At 50.1% G+C, this 24619-nt stretch overlaps 1 protein-coding gene across 4 annotated transcripts in view; it reads left to right on the top strand.

The window, feature by feature from the left end:
- The window catches only part of CRTAC1 (cartilage acidic protein 1), a 149574-nt gene that overhangs the window by 101921 nt on the left and 23034 nt on the right, over window positions 1-24619 (top strand). For all 4 annotated transcript variants that reach the window (XR_005654710.1, XM_039871576.1, XM_039871574.1 and 1 more), the window contains exons 6-13: window positions 1441-1575; window positions 4862-5007; window positions 7635-7771; window positions 11438-11520; window positions 12353-12453; window positions 12909-13077; window positions 22812-22957; window positions 24253-24295. Coding sequence is in view for 3 of the 4 variants with exons in the window: in XM_039871576.1 (XP_039727510.1) it covers window positions 1441-1575; window positions 4862-5007; window positions 7635-7771; window positions 11438-11520; window positions 12353-12453; window positions 12909-13077; window positions 22812-22957; window positions 24253-24295 (960 nt within the window). In the remaining variant the exon portion in view is untranslated. The remainder of the gene's footprint in view (window positions 1-1440; window positions 1576-4861; window positions 5008-7634; window positions 7772-11437; window positions 11521-12352; window positions 12454-12908; window positions 13078-22811; window positions 22958-24252; window positions 24296-24619) is intronic.

Below are 24619 nucleotides of genomic sequence, written 5' to 3' on the forward strand. Positions count from 1 at the left end.
GGGGTCCTGTCAGAATGCAGGTCTTGACTGAGTAGGGGCCTGAGATTCTGCATTCTAACAAGCTCCCAGGTGATGCCCCTGCAGCAGGTCCACAGACCCAACTCTGAGAAGTGAGGCGGCAGGATTCACAAAGACCTGTCACGTATCTTACCTTACTTGATTCTCTCAAAATCCTTGAAATAGAAAGTCAGGTCATGCTATCCCCATGTTACAGTTGAGAAAACCAAGGCTAAAAGCGCAACGTAAATTGCCCGAGGTCACACGGTCTTGCAAAAGGTCAAGCTGGGGCTAGAATCCATTTCCTGGTCCTGGGCAGGCTGTTGTCTTCATGGCATTTCCGGCGTTTGGGGATGTGGTTCTCAGGGCTTTATTTGAAACACTGGTTGGCATAGTTCATCCAAGCTGTCTTAAGGTTGGATTTATTGATACAGGTGGCCCAAATGTGATCTCAGAGGCTTTGAACTCTAAAGTAGAGCTGATTTCTTTCTTTTTTTAAAAAAAAAAATACACATTATTGGATTTTTTCCTTTTCAACTATGGAAAGTTTAGCTTGTTATAACAAGCTAAACAATATGAAGGTATTCACAAAAAAGGCCAATTACCATCTTTTCTTCCCTCCACAAATCTTACCCCATCTGCCAGCCAGAGTTAACAGCTCGGGATGGGTCTTTCCCACTTTTTTCTAAACTCAGGAAGAAGCTTGAACAAACATGTTCAGAAATATCATGTATTTCTCTATTTTTTTAAAGAAAGCAAGATTACACAATAGTATTACTTGGCAAATTGCTTTTTTATTTAGAAATATGTCGTGGGCACTCCTCTAAGTCAATACATATGGATCTCTGTAGCCTTTTTAGTAGCTACAGAATGGTTCATCATATGGATGCACCATAATCCATTCAATCACTCGCTGTTGATGGACATGCAGGTTGTTCCCAATTGTTCAGTATGTCAAACAAAGCAAAGTAACCACCCTTGTACTTATAGCTGGAACCTATTCCTATAGGTTCTTAGAACAGGCACTCACCCTGTGTCTTGACCAACATATGTGTAACTCGGGGTGTGGGTGGGGTTGTCAGGGAAATCTGTGACTTGATCAAAACGTTGTGGGTAGAGCCGGGTTTAGGGATTATTTTAATTCTGCCACCGCTGTGCTCCTTAGCTCATGGAATCGTTCCTTTGGCACAAAGTGACTTGATCTTGCTCTTCATTTGCCTCATTGTCAGTGAGGTCACCCTCCATAGAGGTTTATGGGACTGCGAGCCCAGATCTGGGCTCAGGGAGGCCTGCAGAAGGTCAGAAGTCCCACCCCACCCTATCTCCAGGCTCTCCTGAGTCATCCCATTGCGGCTTCTCGAAGGCCTCAGAGGCAGCCATGCCCTCCACACAGAACCGGGGCTTTGCTTCTGCCATCTACTGTGGTTCAATGTCTTCTTCCAGGAGGCCGGGGTGTCAGCGTGGGCCCCATCCTCAGCAGCAGTGCCTCGGATATCTTCTGTGACAACGAGAATGGGCCCAACTTCCTCTTCCATAACCGGGGTGATGGCACCTTCGTGGACGCTGCTGCCAGCGCAGGTGAGGGTAGCCACTGCCCTGTGCTCCTCAGCACCCCCACACCCACAGGAGACTCTGGGCTGCCTGCCCCCTCTAGCATGACCCCACAGGCCTCAGGGACAGTGGGACAAGTCATCCTCTGCACCGCACAAGGAAACATTGCTTGCCACCTCCAATTCCACAGCCCCAGTGGCTGAGGCCACAGGGGATGTTTGCTGCTGAGGAGAAGGGACCTGGAACTCCTGACCATTATCCATTTTCCAGCAGCTGGAATTGGCCCACGTTGCTCTAAGTCCTGCCTGAGTCTCTCAGCATCAATTTTCCCTCAACAAGCTACCTCTCTCTCTATTTCCCCTCCCCACATTTATCTTAAACATTCAATTCCATCTAATAACCATTTACTGAACCCCTGCTAAGCGCCAGGCTGATACTAAGAGCTGGAGATGCTGACCTGAATAAAGCCAAGACCACCCTACCCCACCCTCCCCCACACACACAAAGCACTGACATTCTAGAAGAGGAAACTGATAAAGAAACAAACAGCCATGATAAGAAGCAGGATAAAATCCACACAAAACGGTGCTCCAGGCTCCCAGCTCTGCTCTCCTCCCCGCCTTCGTGGTCATCCCTCATCTGCCCCAGGGCCTTTATACCTGCAGTTCTCTACCTAAAGTGCCCTCTCCCCCTTTTCTATCTGCAGACCTTCTATTTATCCTTCAACATGTTTAGCTCCCATGTTATCTGTGAAGCCTTTCCACCTGGCAGAGGTGGCACTCCCTCCTCTGCATTCCCACTGCCCTTGCCTGTACCTCTCACTCGGACGGCTACGTTGCAGTAATAATATGTCTGTGTCTACAAGGCCTGGGCTCTGTACTACTCATTCTTAACACAATGCTTGGCACACTGTGGTCACCTAATAAATTTTGCTGAATATCAGAATGGACACAATAAATGTTTATGGATTTAATCAATCTGCCCTTCAACCAGTTCCCACCCAGACCCTCCCCACCTTGCCAGTGAACGGAAAGTTTGATTTCCTTCCCTCTTGGTGGCCTAGGGACAAGCTCTGGACTCCAGAAGAAGAGGCAAGTGGGAACCTAGACACATAGATCAAATGTCCTACAAGCTCCAGCTAGTGCTGACGGGAGCATCAAATCCCTGAGCCTGTGTCAGTCCCTTCTCTGTGACATACAAGTTCCTCCTCCCCAAGCTTTCTGCCTGGAGTTCACATTTTGAACACCTCCTCCCACACACACACACACACACACGTAGCCGGTCAGCTCCCCATCCTGCCTCTCCCTCTCCTCCTTCCTGGCCAACGCTAAAGTTGGAGGCAGCTCCCCTGGCCTGTCCTCCCACCCAGCTCACCCCTCCTAGAGCTATATACTCTGGCAGCAAATTTTCTCATTGCTGAAAAATCATAAAATGAAGGCGAGATGGTGGTGGAGAAAACCTAGAGAATTTGATAAGGTGTTAAAGAGATGGAAGCAGAGGTGAGCAAACAAGTTGGAGTGGGAGAAGGTATCAGGCGGGAGGAGAGAGGAAAGGTGCGAGGCCCGTAATTGAAAGTCAGAATGATTGCAGGGGTTTAACAAGACATGTCAAGAGGGCATTCATCACCCAAACAGATGCTGCTGTGAAATGCAGCCTGGCACCGATTATTCCCGTGAAAGGGAACGAGCTCCTTGTCAAGGTGCCTCGTAGGTAGGAGAGAAATGGACCAACACAAAAGGCCACTGACATTAGGGTTGGGGAGTTTTGCAGAGAATTAATGGGTTGTTAATCCTAGGGGTTGGGAACTGCCCCATTCCTTTGCAAACCCTGTTTCTCAAGCCTGGGTCTCACTACCTCTTCTCCCCACACCCCCATCCTTCAGACTCTTTCCTCCCCCAGGAGGGTGCTCAGCCTCCAAGCTTCCCACCCCCAGCCCCTGCTACCTTCTCCTGACTCCCATCCTCAGGATCTCCGTGTTGGCAAGAGCTTCCTGTGCCCTGGGGTCTGTGATCCCCCACACCACCCGGTGTATTGTCCCGTCACCTGCCATCTCTGAGGACCTGATGACCAAAGGCAGTTTCTCTTCCAAAAGAGTCAGTGTGGGTATTTAGAGCTGCATCCGCTGCTTCTTAGCTCCACACTTGGCCCAAGGGAACATGTCTGCTTTGGTCACCTAGGAGGTCAGGCCGTTCCTCTAGGCAAAGCCACCCTCCGTCCTCCCCCAGGAGCAGCTCGGTCCCGCCGGCCACTGGCAGGTGCAGGGACAGCATGAGCAGGTGACATTGGACACACAAACTTCCCTTCCCAGATCCCACAAGGCACACTGTGGGTTTTTCTGTCATGGTGCGGTATTTCCTCTGCTGTCACCAACGTCCCCAGTTGCCTCTGGTAAATTATTTATGTCTCTTTTATTTATTCAGTAAGTGTTTACTGAAAACTACTAGGTCACCACAGGCACTGAGATAGATGCTGTGTGAACACAGGTCCCTGAAGACGTTCCCTGACCTCACGGAGCCTAAGGTCTAGTAGGAAAACCGGACCCTAAGCGAGTGAACCCCAAAGAGGCATAACTCTGTGTGTGATCTGCACAATGGTGAATAACTGCCAGGGTGAATAACAGGGTGGGCGGGAGGGGCTGTTTTCGTGAGTAGTCAGGGAAGGCTTCCCTAAGGAGGTGACACTGTGGCTGAGAGGAGAAGAAAAACAAGTAGTCAGGGAACCAAGAGATGGGGAAAGAGCATTCCAGGAGGAGAGACCAGCTTGAGTAGAGGCTTGAAAGAGCCCAGTTCGTTCGAGAAATGGAAGAAACACAGGGCACCCATTGCTTATGAGCAAGAGGGGGAGTGGCACCAGACAAAGGCCAGAGAAGGTGGGAAGGGCCTTGTGCTCCCTGGGCAGGAATTTCAACTTGACCCAAGAGTACTGAGGAGTCACTGAGAGGTTTGAGCAAGAATGATGTTCAACTTACTGTGAACCAGTGGCAGTATTGAGGTGGCTGGGGGGACTTCAGTCCTCTAGAATTTCCACTGGTCCCCCCACCTACCCATGCTACCCCAAAACAGAAAAAAATAGTGTGCTTGCTGAGCAAACGCTGCTCGAAGACAAGTTTCCGGTTCCCTTTGCAACTGGATGGTTGTCCCACCTCCCACCCCTACGGAGCAGCTGTGTGAGACAGCAGCCGTGTCTCCCAGGAGAGCAGGGACAGCAGGAGAGGGTCGCCCTCCCTCGTTGCTCCCCGCGGAGCTCCCACAAGGTGAGTATGTATGGAGCCTGCAGGGGACACTGTCCTGAGGGCTCCTGCTTTTCCTCTTAGGTGTAGATGACCCCCACCAGCACGGGCGAGGTGTTGCCCTGGCCGATTTCAACCGCGATGGCAAAGTGGACATAGTCTACGGCAATTGGAACGGCCCCCACCGCCTCTATCTGCAGATGAGCGCCCATGGGAAAGTCCGATTTCGGGTAAGAAGGCGCCAGTCCCTCCCACCTGCCCTCCCTTCACTGCTTAGCACTGTGAGTGGCCCTAGAAAGTTCTGGGGATGCAGCCGCGCCTGTGCCTCCCACCAGGCTGAGAAGGGGCTTGTGGCTCTGCAGAGCCTGGGGGTGAGGAATGGGTATGGGGGCCGGAAGGAAGATAACACCTGGGTGACAGTAATGGACTCCAGCCTGGCTGCTGTACGGTGTCTAGAGGCGGGGGCAGAGCGATCCAGCAGCAGAGGAGGGACAGCGACTGCCCAAGGGGGGCAGGCCAAGGAGGCCCTTTGAGGGGCACTTCATTCTCTGGGGGCCATTTTTCCTGGTAGCTCCTGGGAAAACTAATATGTAGTCCAGGCCTGAGACTTTCCAATTTCAGGCCAAGGGCTCAGTGGGGAGTGGGAGGTACAGGGGTGCAAGTGGGGGCCACAGAGATCCAATAGCTGCCCTCAAAGGAGAAATTGCAGATGGTGGGCAAGGTGACCTCAAACCCCTCTCTGTGCCCCCTCCCTGAGCTGTCAATAGACTGTGATGCCAAGAATTCTTCAGAGGGGCTCTTTGGTGACAGTAATGGAGGTGCCACCAGTCTCATGAGCCTGAGTTTGGGGCTTTCTCAAGGAGGGCAATGGAGGGCAGTGGATGGTTGACACCGATCTCATGGAGTCGGGATTATTCTGAAGGTACCTGGGGGAGTGAGAAAGTCCCAGCATTTGCCTGAGGCTTGATGGTCCCAGGGAAGTCTCCAGGAACCTTATGTCTGGGTGACCACCTGCCCCATAGGCAGCCACACTGGGGTGCTCAGGCCCAGCCACTCGCTCCCCGCGGAGGCATGTGAGCCAGACTCTCTGGATGGGGAGGAGGAATGCCCTGAACTCAGGGCCGTTGATCCTGGGAGCCTGATGATTTCCATTTTTATTCAGGTTTTTGTTCCAACCCAGGTTCTCAACAGCGGCAATTTTGCCCTCACCCCAAGACATTTATTGGATAATGTCTGGGGACATTTTTGGTTGTCACAAATGGGTTAGGAGGTATCACTGGCCTCTACTGTGCAGAGGCCAGGGGTGTTGCTGAGTGTCCTACAATGCACATGACGGCCCCACAGCAAAGAAAGATCAGCCTCAATGTCAATGTGCCAAGGCTGAGGAACCCTGCTAACCCTCCTGATGGCCCCTCCCCAGAGCTCACAGAAGCAGTAATAATAATAGACACCCCATTTATCAAATGCCTTCCATGTGCCAGGAACTGCGCTAAGCACTTTACATACATTATCTTGGAAGCCCAGGCGTCCAGTAGGGCAACCCCATGGGGGCTATGTAGGTTTCCATTTTTACAGGATCAATAGAATAATAACGAGTTAGAGATCCTGAGGTCTCTTTGTTCCCCAGCTCCCAAGGTCTTGCTCAGCCCTCTCTGGCCAGCTGGCCGGGCTCTTAATCAGCCTCATTACTGCGCTGACAGGGACAGCCTCCTTCCTTGGCCTCCCAGAACAGGCAGCTCGCCAGCTGTCCCAAACCAGCTCATTCTGCAGCCAATGGACAGGGCCTGCAATACGAGGCCTGGGGCAGAGCGGTACTCCCAGAAACACCACTGTGTCCTTCCCAGGGCCCTCTCCATGTGGGCCCTGGGATTTATGCAGGCTTTCAAGTCTAAAGGTCACCCTACACATCTCTCCTACTTCAAAGGTTAAGTTCCACACCTAGGACCCTTTGCCAGGTCCACCAAGTACTTTGAGGTCCCATCTGAGCTATCCTGGCTCCGGGGTCTCCCCTGAGCCCTGAACAGGTATGTCTGATACTGCAAGCCCCACCCCCAAAAGCAAATGTCTCAAAAATAAAATCAAAAGACTCTCAAGAAACAACATAAGGTAACAAAGGCAGCTTCTGCCACCTTCCATGAGGCTGAGAGCAAGGTCAAGGCCAGGACACATTGTCAGTGATCTATCTTGTGCCCACTCTGTGCCAAGCATTTTATATGCAGCCCTCAGAACCTGGACCACTAATACTATCCCCATGTTACTGATGAGGAAAGTAAGATCCAAAAGGTTAAGTAAGTTGCTCAAGATCACACAACTAGTCAGCAGAGGAGCCCGGATTCAAATGCGCAGCCCTTTCCTGTGTCCACCCAGCTTACGACTCTTCCTGGGGAGGAGGAAGGATACATACCATACATAGCATCTGGAGTCAGAAGCCCTGGCTATGGCCCTGCTCATTAGCTATGACTATGGGTGATTCCCCTCCCTCTCCAGGATTCGGTTCCCTCACCTTTAAATGGGAATGCTGATGTCTGTGTTTCCTCAAGTGACGGATGGGAGGGCTACATGTGATCCCAACTACGGAACAGCCAAGTCTTCACTGGTGTGAATTAGGACTGCTCCTCTTGCCTCCTTTTTCTCCTACAAGCAACTTGAAGTTGGTGTTGTCCTAAACACACACACACACACGCACACACACACACACCCCTCTCCTTGCCAGGTCTGACGTGAGAGAGGTGTGAGGTCAGGCTATCTTTTATCTTTGTGCTCGCACACACACACACACAGTGGAGGAGTCAGCCTCTTGCCCACTCACACTCTCCCACGTATCTGTCTGCTGACCTACAGCCTTCTCTCCTCCCAGGACATCGCCTCGCCCAAGTTCTCCATGCCCTCCCCTGTCCGCACAGTCATCACCGCCGACTTTGACAATGACCAGGAGCTAGAGATCTTCTTCAACAACTTTGCCCACCGAAGCTCCTCAGCCAACCGCCTCTTCCGGTAGACACTTCAGCCTGGCTCGCGGCCGGTTGACAGCTGGGGTCAGAGAAGAAGGTGTAGGATTCAGAAGGAAAGTTCCAAGGGCTGAGGTGGAAGAAAGTCCCCTGATGAAGGAACAGAGAGGAGGGAAGGACAGAGATTGAGCGAGAGGCTACGGGGATGGAGGGCGAGTCCTGGGCCTCCTGGTGTTGGGTGAGATAATGAGCAGAGGGACGTGGCCCAAAGTATGCCCGGAAGTCAAGCTCCACAAGATAGAAACTCACATTACCACAAAAGAGGTCACAGAGGCAAATCTCCTTAGGTACACCGGGGCCAGGCAAACACAGGCAGGTTTATTGACTGCAGGACTTCTCAGAGTCTTTAACAAGTAGTTTTACTTTCCAAAAGTGGATGGACCCTGTGGATGGAGTGTTCCAAATAGATTTGACCATAGGACATTTGTTTCAAAGATTTTTCTCTGGGATGAATGCTCTGCAAGGCATCCTTTGGGAAATGCTGAATGAGACAATTAATGGTAGATAAAGTAAAGGGAATTATAGAATGGAAGGAATCTGCAAGCTTCTGAGCATTGTGTCTAGGGAGGAAAAGTTAGATTTTCGGAGGCAACACTTGTCTAAGAGAGCTCTAGAGGCCGTTGGCATCAGAATCACTGAGTGCTTATTAAAGTGGAATCCTAGGACCCACTCTGATCTCCTGAATCAGAATCTCAGGGAGTAAGGCCCACGAATCTCTATTTTTAATAAGAGTACAAGGCATTAGGCATAAAGTTTGAGAACCACTGTCATGGAATGAACTTCAGGAATCACATGGCTTGAGATGTCCCCATTCCTAGTCTAAAACATACTAATGGTGCTCAGGACCAGGTCAGGAGAGGAGAGTGAGCCAGGCCCTGGGATTCAGGAAATGGGCTGGATCACCTGCTGGGCTTCCCAAGGTCCCCATCCCCTCTCTCTTGGGGGGGGCCCTACCTATTAATAAAAGGCGAGAGCTGTGACTAAGCACATTTTAAAATATAATTATGAACAAAGCATCAATCATGACTGGATGTAATCACCCCCTAAAGGCACCAGATTTACTAATTAGGTGCCTTGCAAAAAGCTTATTCACAACTTCCAGATTAATTGCGGAAGATCAATTGCTCGTTAACAGAGACACCGCTTTCCTTCTTTGGCTAAGACACCGCTTTCCTACTCAGGGTACTCAGAGACCCTGAGTACCAAGGAGTCTAGTGCTCTCTCATCTCTGTGGCCCAAGAACCCAGGCACCTCCCTGTCCACGTGCCTGCCCAGCCCCTGTCAAATCTCCCAGCTTCCCTCTGGGTCACCCCCAGCGTCACCATGTGGTTGCCCCATGAGTTAGTGTGTTTACATTTACACAGTGGCAATGGAAGCCACTTCCCAGGTCTATGTGGCCGAGGGCCCCACACAGCTGGAGACTCTGGAAGTTTAGTCCTCACCTGTCTCTGTCACTAAACGGAGCATGGTAGGCTCCTTGTAGGAGGCACTGGCGACTCAAAGCCTCAGTGTTCTTGAGTCTGCAAGTATTTCAGTGACATCTGGAGCAATCAAAGAATGCATCACCCAAACCAGTCGCTTAATGAGAGTGCAAGGGGACCCTATTAATAATGGCAAGACAACAGGCATCAATAGGGCTCTCCCAGACCAATCTGGATATGCATGATCCCACGACTTATCCATCTAAACACACCTCTGATCTGTTCTCATCTCTCCACCCTACACCACCCTGGCACTGTCTCTAGGGGATTCCTGCACCCACCTCCAGACAGTCTTCCTGTGTCTAGTCCAGCAGAACAAGCAGTTGAAATTGCAAATCTGGCCACACCTGTTCCACATTTTAGAAGCCTTCTCTTTGACGCATGTCCCATGCCTCATTACTTTGTCCCCAGCCTCCTCACCCTCCACTTCCCCATTTACAACTAAGCACCAAACACTCCCAGCTTCTTTCAGTTTTATGCTGTGCCAGGCCTGGACCCTCATGCTGCCCACACCCTCTGCCTCTCTCTCCTCTCTCTTCGTCTGACTGACACATACTTATCACGCTGGTCTCACTTTAGCTGGCCTTCCTCCAGGAAGCCTGCCTTGGTTACCCAGATCTGGATGAGCTTGCCCAGCTCTGCACTCCCCTCGGCCCCACTCTCCTGTCAGCCTTCAGCACTCTGCATGAGACTCCCCGTCGTGTGGACCCTGGCTCCATCCTTCCTGACATGCACCACAGCCACAGGTGCCCACCCAGTACCCGGCACACACAGGTTGCTGCAGAAAAACTTGTTCAGCAAATACATAAACATAGTGGAACTGCCGAGCTGTATCCTTAGGGACCTAAACTGCATTGTCACCTGAACCAAAGAAGTGTCTCTGCTGTGGCAGAGTCTGCAGGACGTGCGTGGTCAAAGGGACTGTGGGTGTTTGCAAGCTGAGGCATACACACCTCTAGCAGGTGTACACACAGCCAAGTGCAGCCAGACACACTGCCCACTGCCCAGACTGCACACGTGGATGTGCTCAGCACAGATGCCCCACGTGGACAGAGGACATCTCTTAAGGCACCCGCTCAACCTTGCAGACACCCTGCAGTTCTGCCAACACTCTGCCATCTAGCCCCCATAGGCTCCAGCTTAGAGGACCTCGGTTCCCTCCTGAATGCACTGGCCACATCACAGCTCTCTGGGGACTCTCGTGATTTGGTCAGACAACAGTCACCTGCAGTGTGGTTAGGGAGAGTGATACAGATCTCTCCTGACCCTCTGTTTTCCCCCCGGACATTGCTCCACACATCTAGGGCAGAGCACGCAAGGCTGCGAGAGTCTGATGAGTGAGAAAATTTAGAGAAAAGTTTACTGCCATCAGCAGCAGTCAGCTTAGTGTGGAGAAAGAGCAGGACTTCCTCAGTGGACTTTTCTGAAGCAAAAATTACCGTGATTCAGAGTTCAAAATAGACAGAACCCCAGCAACCCAAAGGGACCCCTTTCTTCCCTCCCGCCCCTGGAATTCATCCATGCATCCCACAGACGTGTGCGTTCTGCTCTCTGAGAGCCAGGAACTATGTTAGATGCTGTGGGAGATGCAAAGATGAATAATACATGGTCCCAGCCTGTGAAGAGCTCGCAGTCTAACTGGGGAGATAAGATGCATTCATACAGAGCTTTAACACAAAGAAGAAAGTGATAAAGGCCAGAAACGTGATAAAGGCAGAGCAGGAAGGCGTTGCCTCTACAGGACGATGAGGGAAGGCTTGGAGGAGGTGGCATTTGAGTGGGGTTTAAACCCTGGGTACCATCCAGAACTTGGAAATTCAGGGCCACTTGAAAGAAAGTGAAGGTCAGTTGAAGGTAGCTGTGTCCCTGTCCCTTCTCCATCCATCAACTGCCCTTTCCCAGGCTGTCTATAATTCATCCATTAGAGAAGGAAAAATCAATATTTACCAACCTAAATTAAGACCCAAGAAGAGAACAGGCAGGGTGTAGACAGGGTCTGTGAGCACAGAGTGGCTCCGTAAGCATCCAGGCGTCAGCCCGTGCACAGTGGGACCTGGGGATGCTCAGGGGACAGAGAATGGAGGGAGCTAATAGGCCTCTAGCTTCAGGTGCCCATTGGGGGCCTCACGGGCACTTACTCATCCATGAACGGCCTGTCTCCTCTCCTGCAGCGTCATCCGCAGGGAACATGGTGACCCCCTCATCGAGGAGCTCAATCCTGGTGATGCCTTGGAACCTGAGGGCCGGGGCACAGGTAAAGGCACCTGAGGGCTCGGCCTGGACTCCCCTGTTTCAGCACGCTGCCCATACCCTGGGATGAGGGCGGGAAGGATGGGGCAGCCAACCCCACCGAAGGTCTCCTCCTGTCTCTGCCACTCTGAAGGTTGAGACCCTAGGACAGGGGTGAGAGTTTAGAAGGAGGAGGCCCTGAGAATCCCAGGCAGGAAGCAGAGGAAGGGATGGTTCATCCTCCCAGTCCCAAGGAGGCCAGGGGTGGAGCCCAGGAATCCATGGGAAGTAACTTCTCTGGTGATGCCTTGCCCAGTGGGGATGGAAAAGAGAGGCTGGAGGTCCTGAAGTCTGACCCCTCCCCTCTTGGCACTCAGTCTGGTATCAGAGAAAGAGCACTGGCTTAGGAGTCCCAAGACCCAGTGCTGCCATGGCCTCGCTGGTGATCTTGGAAAAGTTACTTCATCTTCTGGGTCTCGTTTTCCACATCCATAAAATGAAGATAATTACATCTGTCTTCCTCATCTCTCTGAGATATAGTGAGGACCCAGAGAAGACCAAGTATATATAGATACCTCATAGATTGACCAAAAAAAAAGTATGTAAATATAAAAGGTGTGTATAATAGAAAGAAGGCCTTGTGGTCTGAGTAACATAAAAGTCCAGGGGAAGGAAAGAGAACCCCCTCCTCCGTGAATCCCTATCCTGAGCTGGCTAGGAGAGGAGACAGGCTTCCAGCCCGTCTTCCTGCCCCAGCATCTCCCCCACTAAGGGCTGTGGACATGGTACTGGTCGGGGAGCCCTCTCCCCCGTGGGTCTCCTGGCCAATGGCCAGAGTGCAATCTGCATTGTTGCAGGGGGTGTGGTGACAGACTTCGATGGAGATGGGATGCTGGACCTCATCTTGTCCCACGGAGAGTCCATGGCTCAGCCGCTGTCCGTCTTCCGGGGAAATCAGGTGTGCACGGACCTCGGGACCCACAGAGCCAAGCCTGATGTCCTCCCCTGGACCTAGGGTGGATGAGGGAAGATGAGCCCGGGATACATGACAGGAAATGGATGTCCCGAGGCCTGGAAGAAGCAAATAAATTCCCAGAAGCACAGTAAACCTCCCAAAAGGTCCCCCTCTATAGAGAAGCCCTCTGCCCCTCTCTCTTCCACTGATACTTCTTCTCCAAAAACTGTTTTTCCCGAATCCTTGGCTTTCCCTCCTGTTTTTCAGTAACTCTCTTTCCAAACTTCAGCCACCCTGTCTGCATTGCTCACTTTCCCTGCCTGCTTCCTTCTCCTCTCTCTTTCCTCTGCCCCTTTTCTTCTCTTCCTCTTTCTCCCTCTCTCCCTCTCTTACCTTCCATCCTTGCTCCCCCTGCCCACTCCACTGATGCCCATCCTCTCTTCCTTCCCCACCTACAGGGCTTCAGCAATAACTGGCTGCGAGTGGTGCCTAGGACCCGGTTTGGGGCCTTCGCCAGGGGAGCGAAGGTCGTGCTCTACACCAAGAAGAGTGGGGCTCACCTGAGGATCATCGATGGAGGCTCAGGCTACCTGTGCGAGATGGAGCCTGTGGCACACTTTGGCTTGGGTGAGTCAGGGCCAGGGGAAGGGTTAGGCAATGAGCTGTCGATGGGACAGTGGGTCATGCTGAGCATCATGCTGAGTGATGCAGAACTGACAGCATGAGCATCTTCCAGGTACCACATTACTACAACAGCCGAGATGCACATCGGCTATTGAAGGCAGCCTTGCTGTGAGATAAACTTGAGCACCTGAGGGAAGTTTTCATGCCCTACCCCCTTGCAGGGGTCCCCACCCCGGTGCCTCTACCGAATTCCTCACTTTGGGATCAGAGTATTTAATCCTCCATTTGTCCAGGGTGTAGCCTTGTTCTTCAAATGTTGGCCTACACCAAAATCATCCAACCCAGCTGTTTCTCTGGCTTCTTGGGAGTTGGCTTAGTGATTAAATTGTCTCACTAAACCCCTGGTGACGATAGCGAATGCCGGCAAGGATGCAGAGAAACTGGATCTCTCATGCATCGCTGGTGGGAATGTAAAATAGTGCAGCTACTCTGGAAAATAGTTTGGTAGTTTCTTTAAAAAAAAAAAAAAGAAAAAACTAAACATACAACTACTGTCAGAACCAACAATTGCACTCCTGGGCATTTATCCCAGATGAATGAAAACTTATGTCCACATAAAAATCTATACGAGATTGTTCATAAGAACTTTATCTGTAATAGCCCAAACTGGAAACAACCTCGATGTCCTTCAATAGGTTAATGGTTCGACAAACTGTGGTCTTTCCACACCATGGACTATTACTCAGCAATAAGAAGGAATGAACTGTTGACACACACGACAACCTGGATAGCTCTCGAGGGCATTACGGTGAGCAGACAAAAAAAGGCCAATCTCAAAAAGTCACATACTGTTGATTCCATTTATATAGCATTCTTGAAATGACAAAATTGTAGAGATGGAACATAGATCAGTGGTTGCTGGGGGTTAGAAACGGTGAAAAGGAGAGGGGTGGGTGTGACTATAAAGGGATAGCCCGAGGGAGGTCTGGGTGGCATGGAGTCATTCTGTATCTTGATTATGGTGGTGGCTACACAAATCTGCATGTGATAAAATGACACAGATCTAGCCATACACTTTGTACCAATGTTCATTTCCATTTTGACACTGTGCTGTAGTTACAGAAGACGTAATCATTCGGGGAAACTGGGTAAAAGGTACACAGGGTCTCCCTGTACTGTCTTTGCAACTTTCTGTGAATCTATAATTATTTCAAAATAAAACATTTTTAAAGACATGCACTGGGAGAGGGAATTAGAAAAATAGAAGTCTAAAGAGCCTTCTTGAAGAGAGGGGCAATAATGGGAGGAAAATGTTGAGAAACGCTAGTGGGAGACATGAGTGTCTTTACTAAAACAATGGTTAAGGAAGCATTTGAGTCAAATGTAACTACGTTCAAAGTCAGACATCCTCCTCCATATGTTAGCACCTCGTGAGGTGATATAATGTTAATATAAAAAGAATAGGCATTATGGCCTTGAATCAATAAATACATATGTATAGGTTAATATTATACACACATCATAGGTGCATAGAAAAACAGGGAAAGAAAATGTAAAAAATGTGAACAGTGATTCTCTGAGTGACTGGACTAATACGGTAACTCTTACTCATTCCAGGCACAGTGGCACTTTACTCTTAATATTCATGTCACCCTCATAACTACTGTGTGAGATGGGCGTTATTCATCTCCATTTTACGAATGGGAAAACTGAGAATCGAACAATTAAGAAACCTGCCCAAGATACGTAATAGGTAAATGGCAGAGATGGGATTCAAATCCAGACCTGCCTGCGTATGTGATTTTTATTTTCTTCCATATTTTTTTATGTGTGTGTTTTCCAATTTTTATAGGAAACACATAATTTTTATGCAGTCTGAAAAAGAAACATAAGAATTTAGGGGACTCACATCCCAGTTATATGAGCATAGTCTTGGGCTATTTTACCCTGAATGGGTGAGCCTGCAGTTGGAAAGTTTATCACTTTTAAGGTAGCCATTTGCTATGCTGGCCTTTAAAGTACAGGATGACTTTTAAATACGTAGTCCTCTCTGGCAAAACGGCAGTAGCCAACATGAATCAAGCACTTAGCATGTGCCAAGCACTGGGCTAAAATACCTCATTTAGTTCTCATCACCACTTGATGAGTCATAAACCCAATTTCATAGGTCACGAAACTGAGGCTGAGGTTAAGCAACCTGCCCCAAATCGCACCTGCAGAAAGTAGGGAAGGCTGGATTTGGACTCGGACCTCTCGACCATTGTGACTTGACTGCTTGACCTCCCATAGCTGCTCTGTGTGAAGCCAGCCAAGGTCCTCTTGCTCTGCCTCTTTCTCCTTGGACATCCACATCCCCTCCGTTAGCAGGTGACCCAAACGAGGCCGTTCAAGATTCAAGGCGACTGCCATGGTGTCATAGGTGGGATGTTCGTCCAGGTAGCCAGCTGGACATCAACCCTCACCCTATTACACAGATAAGGAAATTGAGACTCACATAGCAAATCAATGGCAAGGCCAGGCCTGGGGCTGGTTCTCCTTCCCTACATCCCTTGGGCTGCCTCTGCTATTTTAAGATGTACATTATGGGCCTCACTGGGTCTCCTCTCTGGCCAGTGTCTGCCCCTGCCAAGAGAACAGACCTGCTCCTCAACTGGGCAGCCTTGGCCAGGTCATTTGGTGGAATCATGTGCCTTTTCATGACTGTCTGCCTCCCATGCTCAGGATTATGGATGCTGCACTTAGCTGGAAGCCCGTCCTGACTGCCAACTTTTGCATTTTGCAAGGCCATGGGATTTGTTCTGGGTCTGAACTCTTGTTCAAATAGCTCCACAGGTCCCCTGCAGACTCCTCTCTGTTGCCAAGATTCACTCCCAGAGGCACTGAAGGAAGGCTGCTCTTGGGGACTGGCCCCGTGGGTCAGCCTTGGGCCTGGCAGTTCAGCAAGCAGCAGGACCAGCAGCCTGGGATGCAGCGAGAGGCAGGAGGACTCCATGCCTGCAGCTCCAAGGCCCCCACATCCAGAAGAATCTCCTTCATGGGTCGAACACAACACAGGCCTTCCTGATTGATGGAGGAGCCAGCAATGGGGCAGGAAGAGAGGGAGCCAGTGGAGAAGGCTAAATGGAATGAAGGATTGAGGAAAGAGAACAGGGTGGAGATAGACTGAGACGAGGCCTGGGGGAGACCAAGAGACACAGAGAGACATGGTACAGAGACAGATGGTACAAAGAGGAAATGCTCCCTGCCCTCCAGGCTCTCAATCAGTAAAAGGCAGATGGACACAGGAATTCTGGTGCAAGGCAGATTTGGATGTGCCATCATAGTGGCCCAGAGGCTGTGAGAGGACCGGAGCAGGAAAAATTAGTTCTGCTCTGGGCAGCTTTCCCAAGAAAATGAGCCTAGAACAGGGTCTGGAGTGTGGTAAGAACTTGGAAGGCGTGGATGGGGCCTGAGGAGAGCATTCCAGGGGCTGTGCTGGCTTGAACAAAGGCTGGAGGTGAGGGTGTTTAGCGTGTCCACAGAATGGGAATGGTGGGGGAGGCAGAGCCTGGAAAGGGAGGCCAGGGCCACACTGTCAGGGGCACCCAGAGCCAGGTGGAGAGGGCAGTGGAACAGAAGGGGTCTGCAGGGCCTGGAAGCCAAAGCCCTGTGCTGTACGAGGGCAGGGCTGCGAAGGAGCCAGGGGGCCTCTCCCGGGGGCCGCATCCTGGCACCCAGGCCCTGCAGGAGAAGCAGCACTAACAATTGCTCTGAGAAGTCTTTTTTTATTTTCCTGATTGTAAGAATAATGCATATGGATTACAGGCAAATCAGAAAATATAACACCCTACAAAGAAAGTAAAAATAACTCATAACCTCACCACTCTGTGTAGAATGTTAAGTAAAAAGTAAACATTTCTCCCTTCGCCCTCCTCGCCATGGGTGATCTTACATTCTAGTGGAAGGAGGGGAAACATACAATAGGTAAGAAACATAATATCAAATGTCAGAAGATGTTAAGTGCTGCGAAGAAAGACAATGGAGAACAGAGTAAGGGAATTAGGAATGTGGAGAGAAAGGGGCAGAGAGCAGTTTCAAATACAGGGGTCCTGGGTGACCCATTCCCAGTCCCATGCTTTCTGATGTGCTCTTACTGCATGCAGTATACACAGAGCAGCACATTTAAAGATAAATACACGTTAGGATTTCTTTTAACAAAAATGACTATACTCTTCCTATTATTCCCAAACTGGATGGTTTTTTTTTCCTCTTAACAATATCTTAACTCCGGACATTGTTCCAAGTCCGTACATATATCCTTTGTTTTCTTTTTGTGTTGCCCAGGATTTTTTTTTTTAAAGCCTATTGTTGACCAGAAGCCTTATCGATAACATACACAATCGATTAACACGTATTTCGTATGTTGTATGTGTTATATATACTGTATTCTTTTTCGTGAAGTTTTCTTTCTTTTACCTATATTTATATATCTATATATCCTATTGGTTCCGTCGCTCTGGAGAACCCTGACTAAGAGACACATTAAAGCCTCATATAAAGCCCTGATAATTTTATTTTTTAATTTTATTTTTTATTTTTCTTATACCGCCACCTCCCACCCTTTGGCAACTATAAGCTTATTCTCTATATTTATGAATCTGTTTGTTTTTATTTATTTGCTTTGTTTCTTTTAGATTCCATGTATAAGTGAAATCATATGATATTTGTCTAACTTTTTTTACTTAGCATAATACCCTTGAGGTCCATCCATGTTGTTGCAAATGGCAAAATTTCATTCTTTTTTATTGCTGAAAAATATTCCATTGTATTTATATACCACATTTTTATCCATTCATCTCTTGCTGGACATCTAAGTTGCTTCCATATCTTGGCTATTACTAGTATTGCTGAGATGAACATAGGAATATATATATCTTTTCAAGTTAGCGTTTTTGCTTTCTTCGGTTAAATACCCAGAAGTGGAATTGCTGGGTCATATGGCAGCTCTATTTTTAATTGTTTGCTTCCCAGTATTTCATTGTGTATCAGATTTCATAATTTATCTAGCAAATCTCTTATTGGCAATTTAGTGGCTTCCAATCCTAAGCAGTTTGTTTTGTAATGTTTGGGGTGAGGAGGGCCCTCTCCAGAACATCAACGCAAGAAAGGCCTGCCTCAAAGGTCCGAATTCCTGAGAAGCAGATGTGGGGCCCGAGGCCATGCCTGAAGGTGGAGGTCTCTGAAGGGGAGAGGGTTGCAGGAAGCTCCCCTTCCAGCACTCACAGCGCTGCTGCTTCCTTCCTGCCACCTCCTGCCTGTGCAGCAAGGTGTGGCGAGGGTGTGGACAAGCATGTGAATGCACACTGGAGCCTCTCAGCAGACGGCCTCTGGGGTGCTTCCTTTACCCGGTCACATCCTCTGGCTCATTTCTGCACTGGCTGGAGCTGGCGGCCTTGCTCAGTCAGCACTGAGCTGTGGTTAGAGGACTCAGCTTCTCAGACCCGGCTCTGAGAAGGTCTGGGATGTGTGGCATCACACAATAAAAACCCAGGGACTTCTCTGGATATTTCATTCCCCAGGGGATGGGGGGTCCCAGAGTGCCCACTCTGTTGTGCAGAGTGCTCTCAGCTTCATCCTGTGGAACCATCCTTTCTGGAGGTGTCAGCCCCTACCCCACCTGCCCCTGCCCGGTGGAGCCCTGGCCTTTTTCCTTGTCCCCCCTCCACCCTCCTCCCGGCGCAGATGGCCCACTAGGCTCATAAATAAACGTTTTGGCTCACAGCCATTATTGAGTGCCCTGCTGACCCCTGGTTGCTCTCCACCTGCCCCTGCATATCCCTCACCCCTGCCCTTCCTTTTCCTAGCTAGCAGAGGACTGAGGCAGCTCTGGGAATCCCAGAAACAGAAAACCAGTGCCAATAATCTACTTGCCCCCACCAGTCTCCACTAGGGGCTCCCCAACTCGGCCAGCCCACCCCAGGTATTGAGGGCACCCCACACACCCACACACACATTGCTTCTTTTTAGCTAGTTATTTGCAAGTGACTCAGAGCTGCCTCCAGGCCGGCTGGTGCTCATTTAGGGAAGGAAAATTCAGTGGCCCACATGAAAATTGCTTTATTAAAGTGCAAAAATATTCCACCAACTGTATTTCCACCATCTGTTTGGCTTGTAGTTCTGAAAAAGCACAATTCTCTGTCCTTCCTTGGCCTTTGTCCTTTAAAAGTGGCCAGAGGCGACTCCCTGCTGCTCTTGACCTCAGGGCAATGGCTGGTTAATGGGGCCACCTCTGCTCACCCAACCACAGGCCACTGAAAGGCTGCCCTGTACAATGTCTGGGAGCCAGGGCCCCTGGCCGTGTGGCTGTATGAAGTCCTGAGGACAGAGGGAACAGGCCTGGAGACTGGAGCCTGAGTTCCCGTCCTAGCTCAGACATCTATCTACAAGTCACTTCACCTCGCCAAGCCTCCAAGTCTACATCTGGAGAGTGGGGATAAAACGTCCATCTTGCAGAGCAGTTGGGAGGGTTCAAGTCAGCCACACGTGCTAAGGCTGCCAAGTCCCTCCCAGTCTCCTCTCCTACCCACCCCGCCTAATGCACATGCTCACACTCTGCTTCCCCCACTTTGAACTTCTCCCTGACCTTCAAACACACAGGCCCTTTCACATCTTGATGCCCATGCTGCACCCTCCACCTGGTATGTTCCTTCCTTCCCTTCTCTGCCTCACAAGCTCTTCCTCCTCCTGCAACACCCAAACGAAATGACACTTAACACCCGCCTCTCTTGCCAAATGGTACCAGTGCTATGGCTGCACCTTCCCTGCTTATTACAACACAATCACTATGATCATTGTCCCCCACCTACCCACCCACCCCCAACCACTGGACTCAGCTCCTCCAGGATGGGACCTGGGTCTATCTCTTTCCTGCTGAATCCCAGACTCTGCATGATGCTCAGCCTGTGGTGGACTGGGCGTGGGTGTGGGGTGGCCAGTAGAACAGGGTATAGCAGATACTATCTTTGGGATCAAACATTCCTTAGCTGGATAACTGTGGGCAATTCACTTGACCTCTCCAAGTCTCAGCTCCTTCAGCTCTAAAATGGAAATTATAAAACTACCTTCCTCATGGAGCTGCTGTGAGGATCTAGTGCACTAACACCGAGAGTCACCTGGTACAGATCGGGGTGCCCATTCTCTGGTATTAATGCCAAGAGATGGAAGCCCTTTGGGAACTGTAGGGTGCCCCCATGTCTAAGAGATGATGGGGTGGGGATGCTGAGGGATGACAGTCAGCCAGGGCAAGGCTCGCTTTCCAGGGAAGTACTGTCTTTCGCAGGAGTGCCAGAGCTCTCGGTCATACCCCCATCTTGGAGATGAGGAAACTGAGGCCCCAAGAGGATACCCAAGTCAGCAAAATAATCAGCGGTAGAGGAGGGAGTCCTGCTGAGATGAGCTCTTCTGGGCTCACTTATCTCGTAGCCCAGCACCTCCTTGGGTCTGGAGGAAGGGAGGAGGCAGGACTCAGAACTACAGCCACAGATACAGCATGTAAATTTGTGATTGTCTATGAATATTCGGCGACTCTTTTGAGTTATTTGTGGCATTTCAGTCAGGCTGGAAAATGTATTCATGTAGCTGTTCTGTTGACTTAGGTGAGAAACAGTTGCTTCTCTTTGTCTCCTTTTTTTAATGGGAAAAAAAATGTTTACTTTTTACATATGCCGCTTAATTTGGGCACTTTACACCCTAAAAATGCTAAATCTCTTGAACCTCCAGAAACTACTTCGAAATGATGTGGGGTGGGGGGCTGGAGAAAGTCTGTAGCTGACACCCTAATCCCATTTCTAACCCCTTCCCCCAAAATAATTATTGTAGAAGGAAGGAGTGGGGGATAGGAGTTTATGAGAAACGTTTTCTGACTGCGTAAAGCAAACCCTGGAACCAGTAAGGCTGGGCCTGGGGGCAGTCTCTCTGGGAAGAGAAGGTCAGTGTCTGTTTTCTCCAGGAGCTTCTCCCTAGGACGGCTGCCCGCCTGCCCACGAGGAGGGGCCAGTCACCTTTGACACCTCCAGAGTGCGGCAGCTGGTCCCTGCCCTCATTAAGTGTCAGCACAGCAACAGCAAGGCCAAAATGTTCCCCAGAGGCTGGGACTCAGCCGGGTCCTCTCCCCACCCCCAGGGCAACCTCTTCTGATATCTGGAAACCCTTTATATACATGAAAATATTTCACAAACTACCCTCTGCTGCCATAGTATCCATCACTGTAAAACCCATGGGTGGACAAGAATGACCAAAAGCTACTAAAAATTCAACAGCATTTTTTGATTTCACTTGTTTTCTAATAGTATCTACGTGCATTAAAGGGAAAGTAGTACATCCATGTGGGTGACATATTATCTATTCAGCCCACAAATGATGTTTGGGAGAGTGTTTGTGTGTGGACCCCTGAACACCTGGCCCACACCTGATCAGACCGGTGGGTGATAAGGAGGGGGCTGCACCCTCTCTCCCACCCTGCTGAGCACTGCCCTTTTCCCCAGGTGACTGACTTAGGAGAACAGCTTCTCTCGGCAGGTGAGGCCCAGGGCCCCCTCCTCCCCACTCCAATCCATCACCATTAGCCTGACCTTGCCACAGTGATGGACCTGATGCCTTAAGCAGGGAGCCAGGCCAGCTTTGACAATGCCTAAACACCTGACAAATCTCTCCAACTTGTTTTCTGCCCATGATGTAATGTATTGCTCTATGGATGTGTGCAGATGGATTCACCAGGAATATTCTCTGAGCTTCTCTGTCAGCTTTTGTAAACATCTCAGCTTCGGCTTCATAGAGTGGTCTTTCTCCTGTACCCTCCACCTTCCGGTTCTTTATCACCTCAGCTTTTATTTAGAGCTCATCTTAAATGCCTTCTCCCCAAGAGCCCGCCCCTGACTAAAAAAGGTCCCCAGCCTTTTTTAGAAACCCTCAGTTTCTCTTTACTCCAGTTCCTATTTTTTGTTTTCTTCATAGAGCTTGTCAATATCTGACATTATTTATTTGTCATCTGTTTGCCTATCTATCAGAGTAGAAGTTCCCTGAAAACAAGGATGTTTCCAGTGACAAAAGAGAGCCTGACTCCTAGCAGGTTATAAATATAAATATTAATATGAAAGTGACATGCTTGAGATTATACAGCAATCAGCTGCAGGGCTGGGATTTGTCCCCAGGTCTCCCAAACACCCAACCCCCCACCCCATGTTCTTTCTGACCTACCAGGTAAGTGGTACAGCTAGGGTTGGAACCCAGGACTCCAAAGTCAGCCTGCATGCCGCCAGGCTTTACCCTCTCCCATAAAGCAGCCTCACACTGATTGGCCTCTCCACTAGAATGTAAGCTCTAGAGCTGCACTGTCCAATGTGGTCGCCGCTAGCCATGTGTGGCTATTTAAATGTAACTTAATAAAAACTAAATAAAATGTAAACTTCATTTTCTTGTTACACTCATCCCACTTCGAGTGTTTGACAGCCCCGTGTGGCTTGGGGCTACCACGTCAACGGCATAGGTGGAGAACTCAGCCATCATTGCACAAAGTTCTATTGGACCGTGCTGTTCTGAAGGAGCGGGAACTCATCCGCCGTGTTCACCATTTCCCGAGCACTTAGAACAGCTCTCAAGTTTTTTACTAAATGAACGAATAAATGAATGGTGATACTGTTACTGAGAACCGCTCTCCCCACGCTCCTCTGCCGCTGACCCTTTCTCCTTCCATCCCACAGGGAAGGATGAAGCCAGCAGCGTGGAGGTGACGTGGCCAGACGGCAAGATGGTGAGCCGCAGCGTGGCCAGCGGGGAGATGAACTCGGTGCTGGAGATCCCCTACCCCCAAGATGGGGATGGACGTCAGGACCTAGCCCCACTGGAGGTGAGAAAGGCATCTGGGCCTCAGAAGCAGAAAGAGGTCCCACCCACAACCCTATGGGCTGAAGATGGAGCCCCAAGAATCTGCAGATTCCGCCTCTAGAATGATGGCAGTCTTTGCAAAAGGCAGATTTCATTATGCAGGATTATGATCCTGCCAACGGTACCATGCCCACATCTGTTCTGCTCCTCACGGACACCCAGAGGTATTGGCAGGGCAAGTGTCTTTGCACCCATTCTACAAAGGAGGAAAATTAAGACCAAGAGCAAGAACTCACCAAGGCTGCACAGCCAGTCGTGAGCAGAGTGAAGAATTGACCTCAGGTCTCCTGCTTCCCTCCCAGCTCTTTCCAAGTCTGACGAAGCCTCTTCTAGCTTCTGAGGGTGGTCCAGGGCCTCTTGGAAGAAGCATTCTAGATTCTAACTCTGATGGGGATCAGTTGGTTGCAAATAACGGGAACCCATTTAAATTCACATGGAAGAGGGGACGTACACAGAAGCTTCTAGGAGAGTTTACAAAATCCAAGGGAAAGATTGGATGAGCAGGAACCATGGCAGCTCGGTGGCCTCAGCCCCAGGAGCTCAAGGGCCTTCGTCATGGCTTGGAGGACATTACCCTTCCCCAATAATCCCCACCAGCCCCCCTCATTCATCAGTACTGAAAGTTGACATTTTCTGTCTTCTATGAAGTGTTTTGTTTCTAGTCTTCCTGCCCTGCTACTAGGCTGCTATTCCTGAGACCCTCATGTAGACATAGCCTGGTGTGACCAGGTGTCCAAATTTGTCTCAGCCTGTTAGTTCCAATTCTAGCCACCATGCCTTTGATTCACTCCTCCTGCTGAGATATCCACCGCTCATCCTGTCGGCCCTGCCCAATAAGGTGGAGAATAGCCTGGTTCACAGGCACCCACCCCTGTGAGTGGGAAAGGTTCTCAGATAAGAGGATGAACAGAGACACCTTAAAAAGCTTCTCCACCCCCTCGTTACACTTTGTCTCAATTGAGACCCAGCCTAGGTCTGAGGGCAATGACACAGGAAGGCCAGTTTCCACTAGCTGTCCCAGCTCAGGCACATGGGTCCTATGTGGGTAGAACAGAACCTGTTCTTGGCCTTCCCCACAGTCTCCTATTCTCACTGCAAAGGAAGGGGTTCTGGCGGGGAGGGGATCCTCCAGGCCTAGACCTAAGAGCACCCCTCATTCTGGGGTCTGGGAGCAGCTGCTCTGGCCTGTGTCTAGGAAAGGACCTGAGATAGGATCTTCTCAACTCATTAATGTCTCTGCTTCTGCCCACCTTGCAGTGCGGCCAAGGATTCTCCCAGCAGGAAAATGGCCATTGCATGGGTGAGTTGCCTGCGAGCATCAGGGGATGGGGCAGAGGCCAGAATCTCCCTGGGGCGTGTTGGCCTGAGCCCTGGCGAAGCTCAGATTTCAGACAAGGAAGGGGTGGAGAAGGGAGTGTGTGTTTGTCCTACGGCCTCCAGATGCCAAGACAACCACCGTATGACTCACTAAGGTGGGAGTGATGTTAGTGACCAGCAGGCTGAATAACCACAGTTCTGGGACTTGGCAGTGCTCCCCTGCCATGAATACAGAGAGAATGAGTGTGGGCACGAGACACACAACTGCCTGTACAGTGCTCACAGGGAGGCCTGGCTACTGGGGGCC

The sequence above is a fragment of the Pteropus medius genome, unplaced genomic scaffold, assembly GCF_902729225.1.
Source record: "Pteropus medius unplaced genomic scaffold, Ma_sr-lr_union100, whole genome shotgun sequence".
NCBI lineage: Eukaryota > Metazoa > Chordata > Mammalia > Chiroptera > Pteropodidae > Pteropus > Pteropus medius.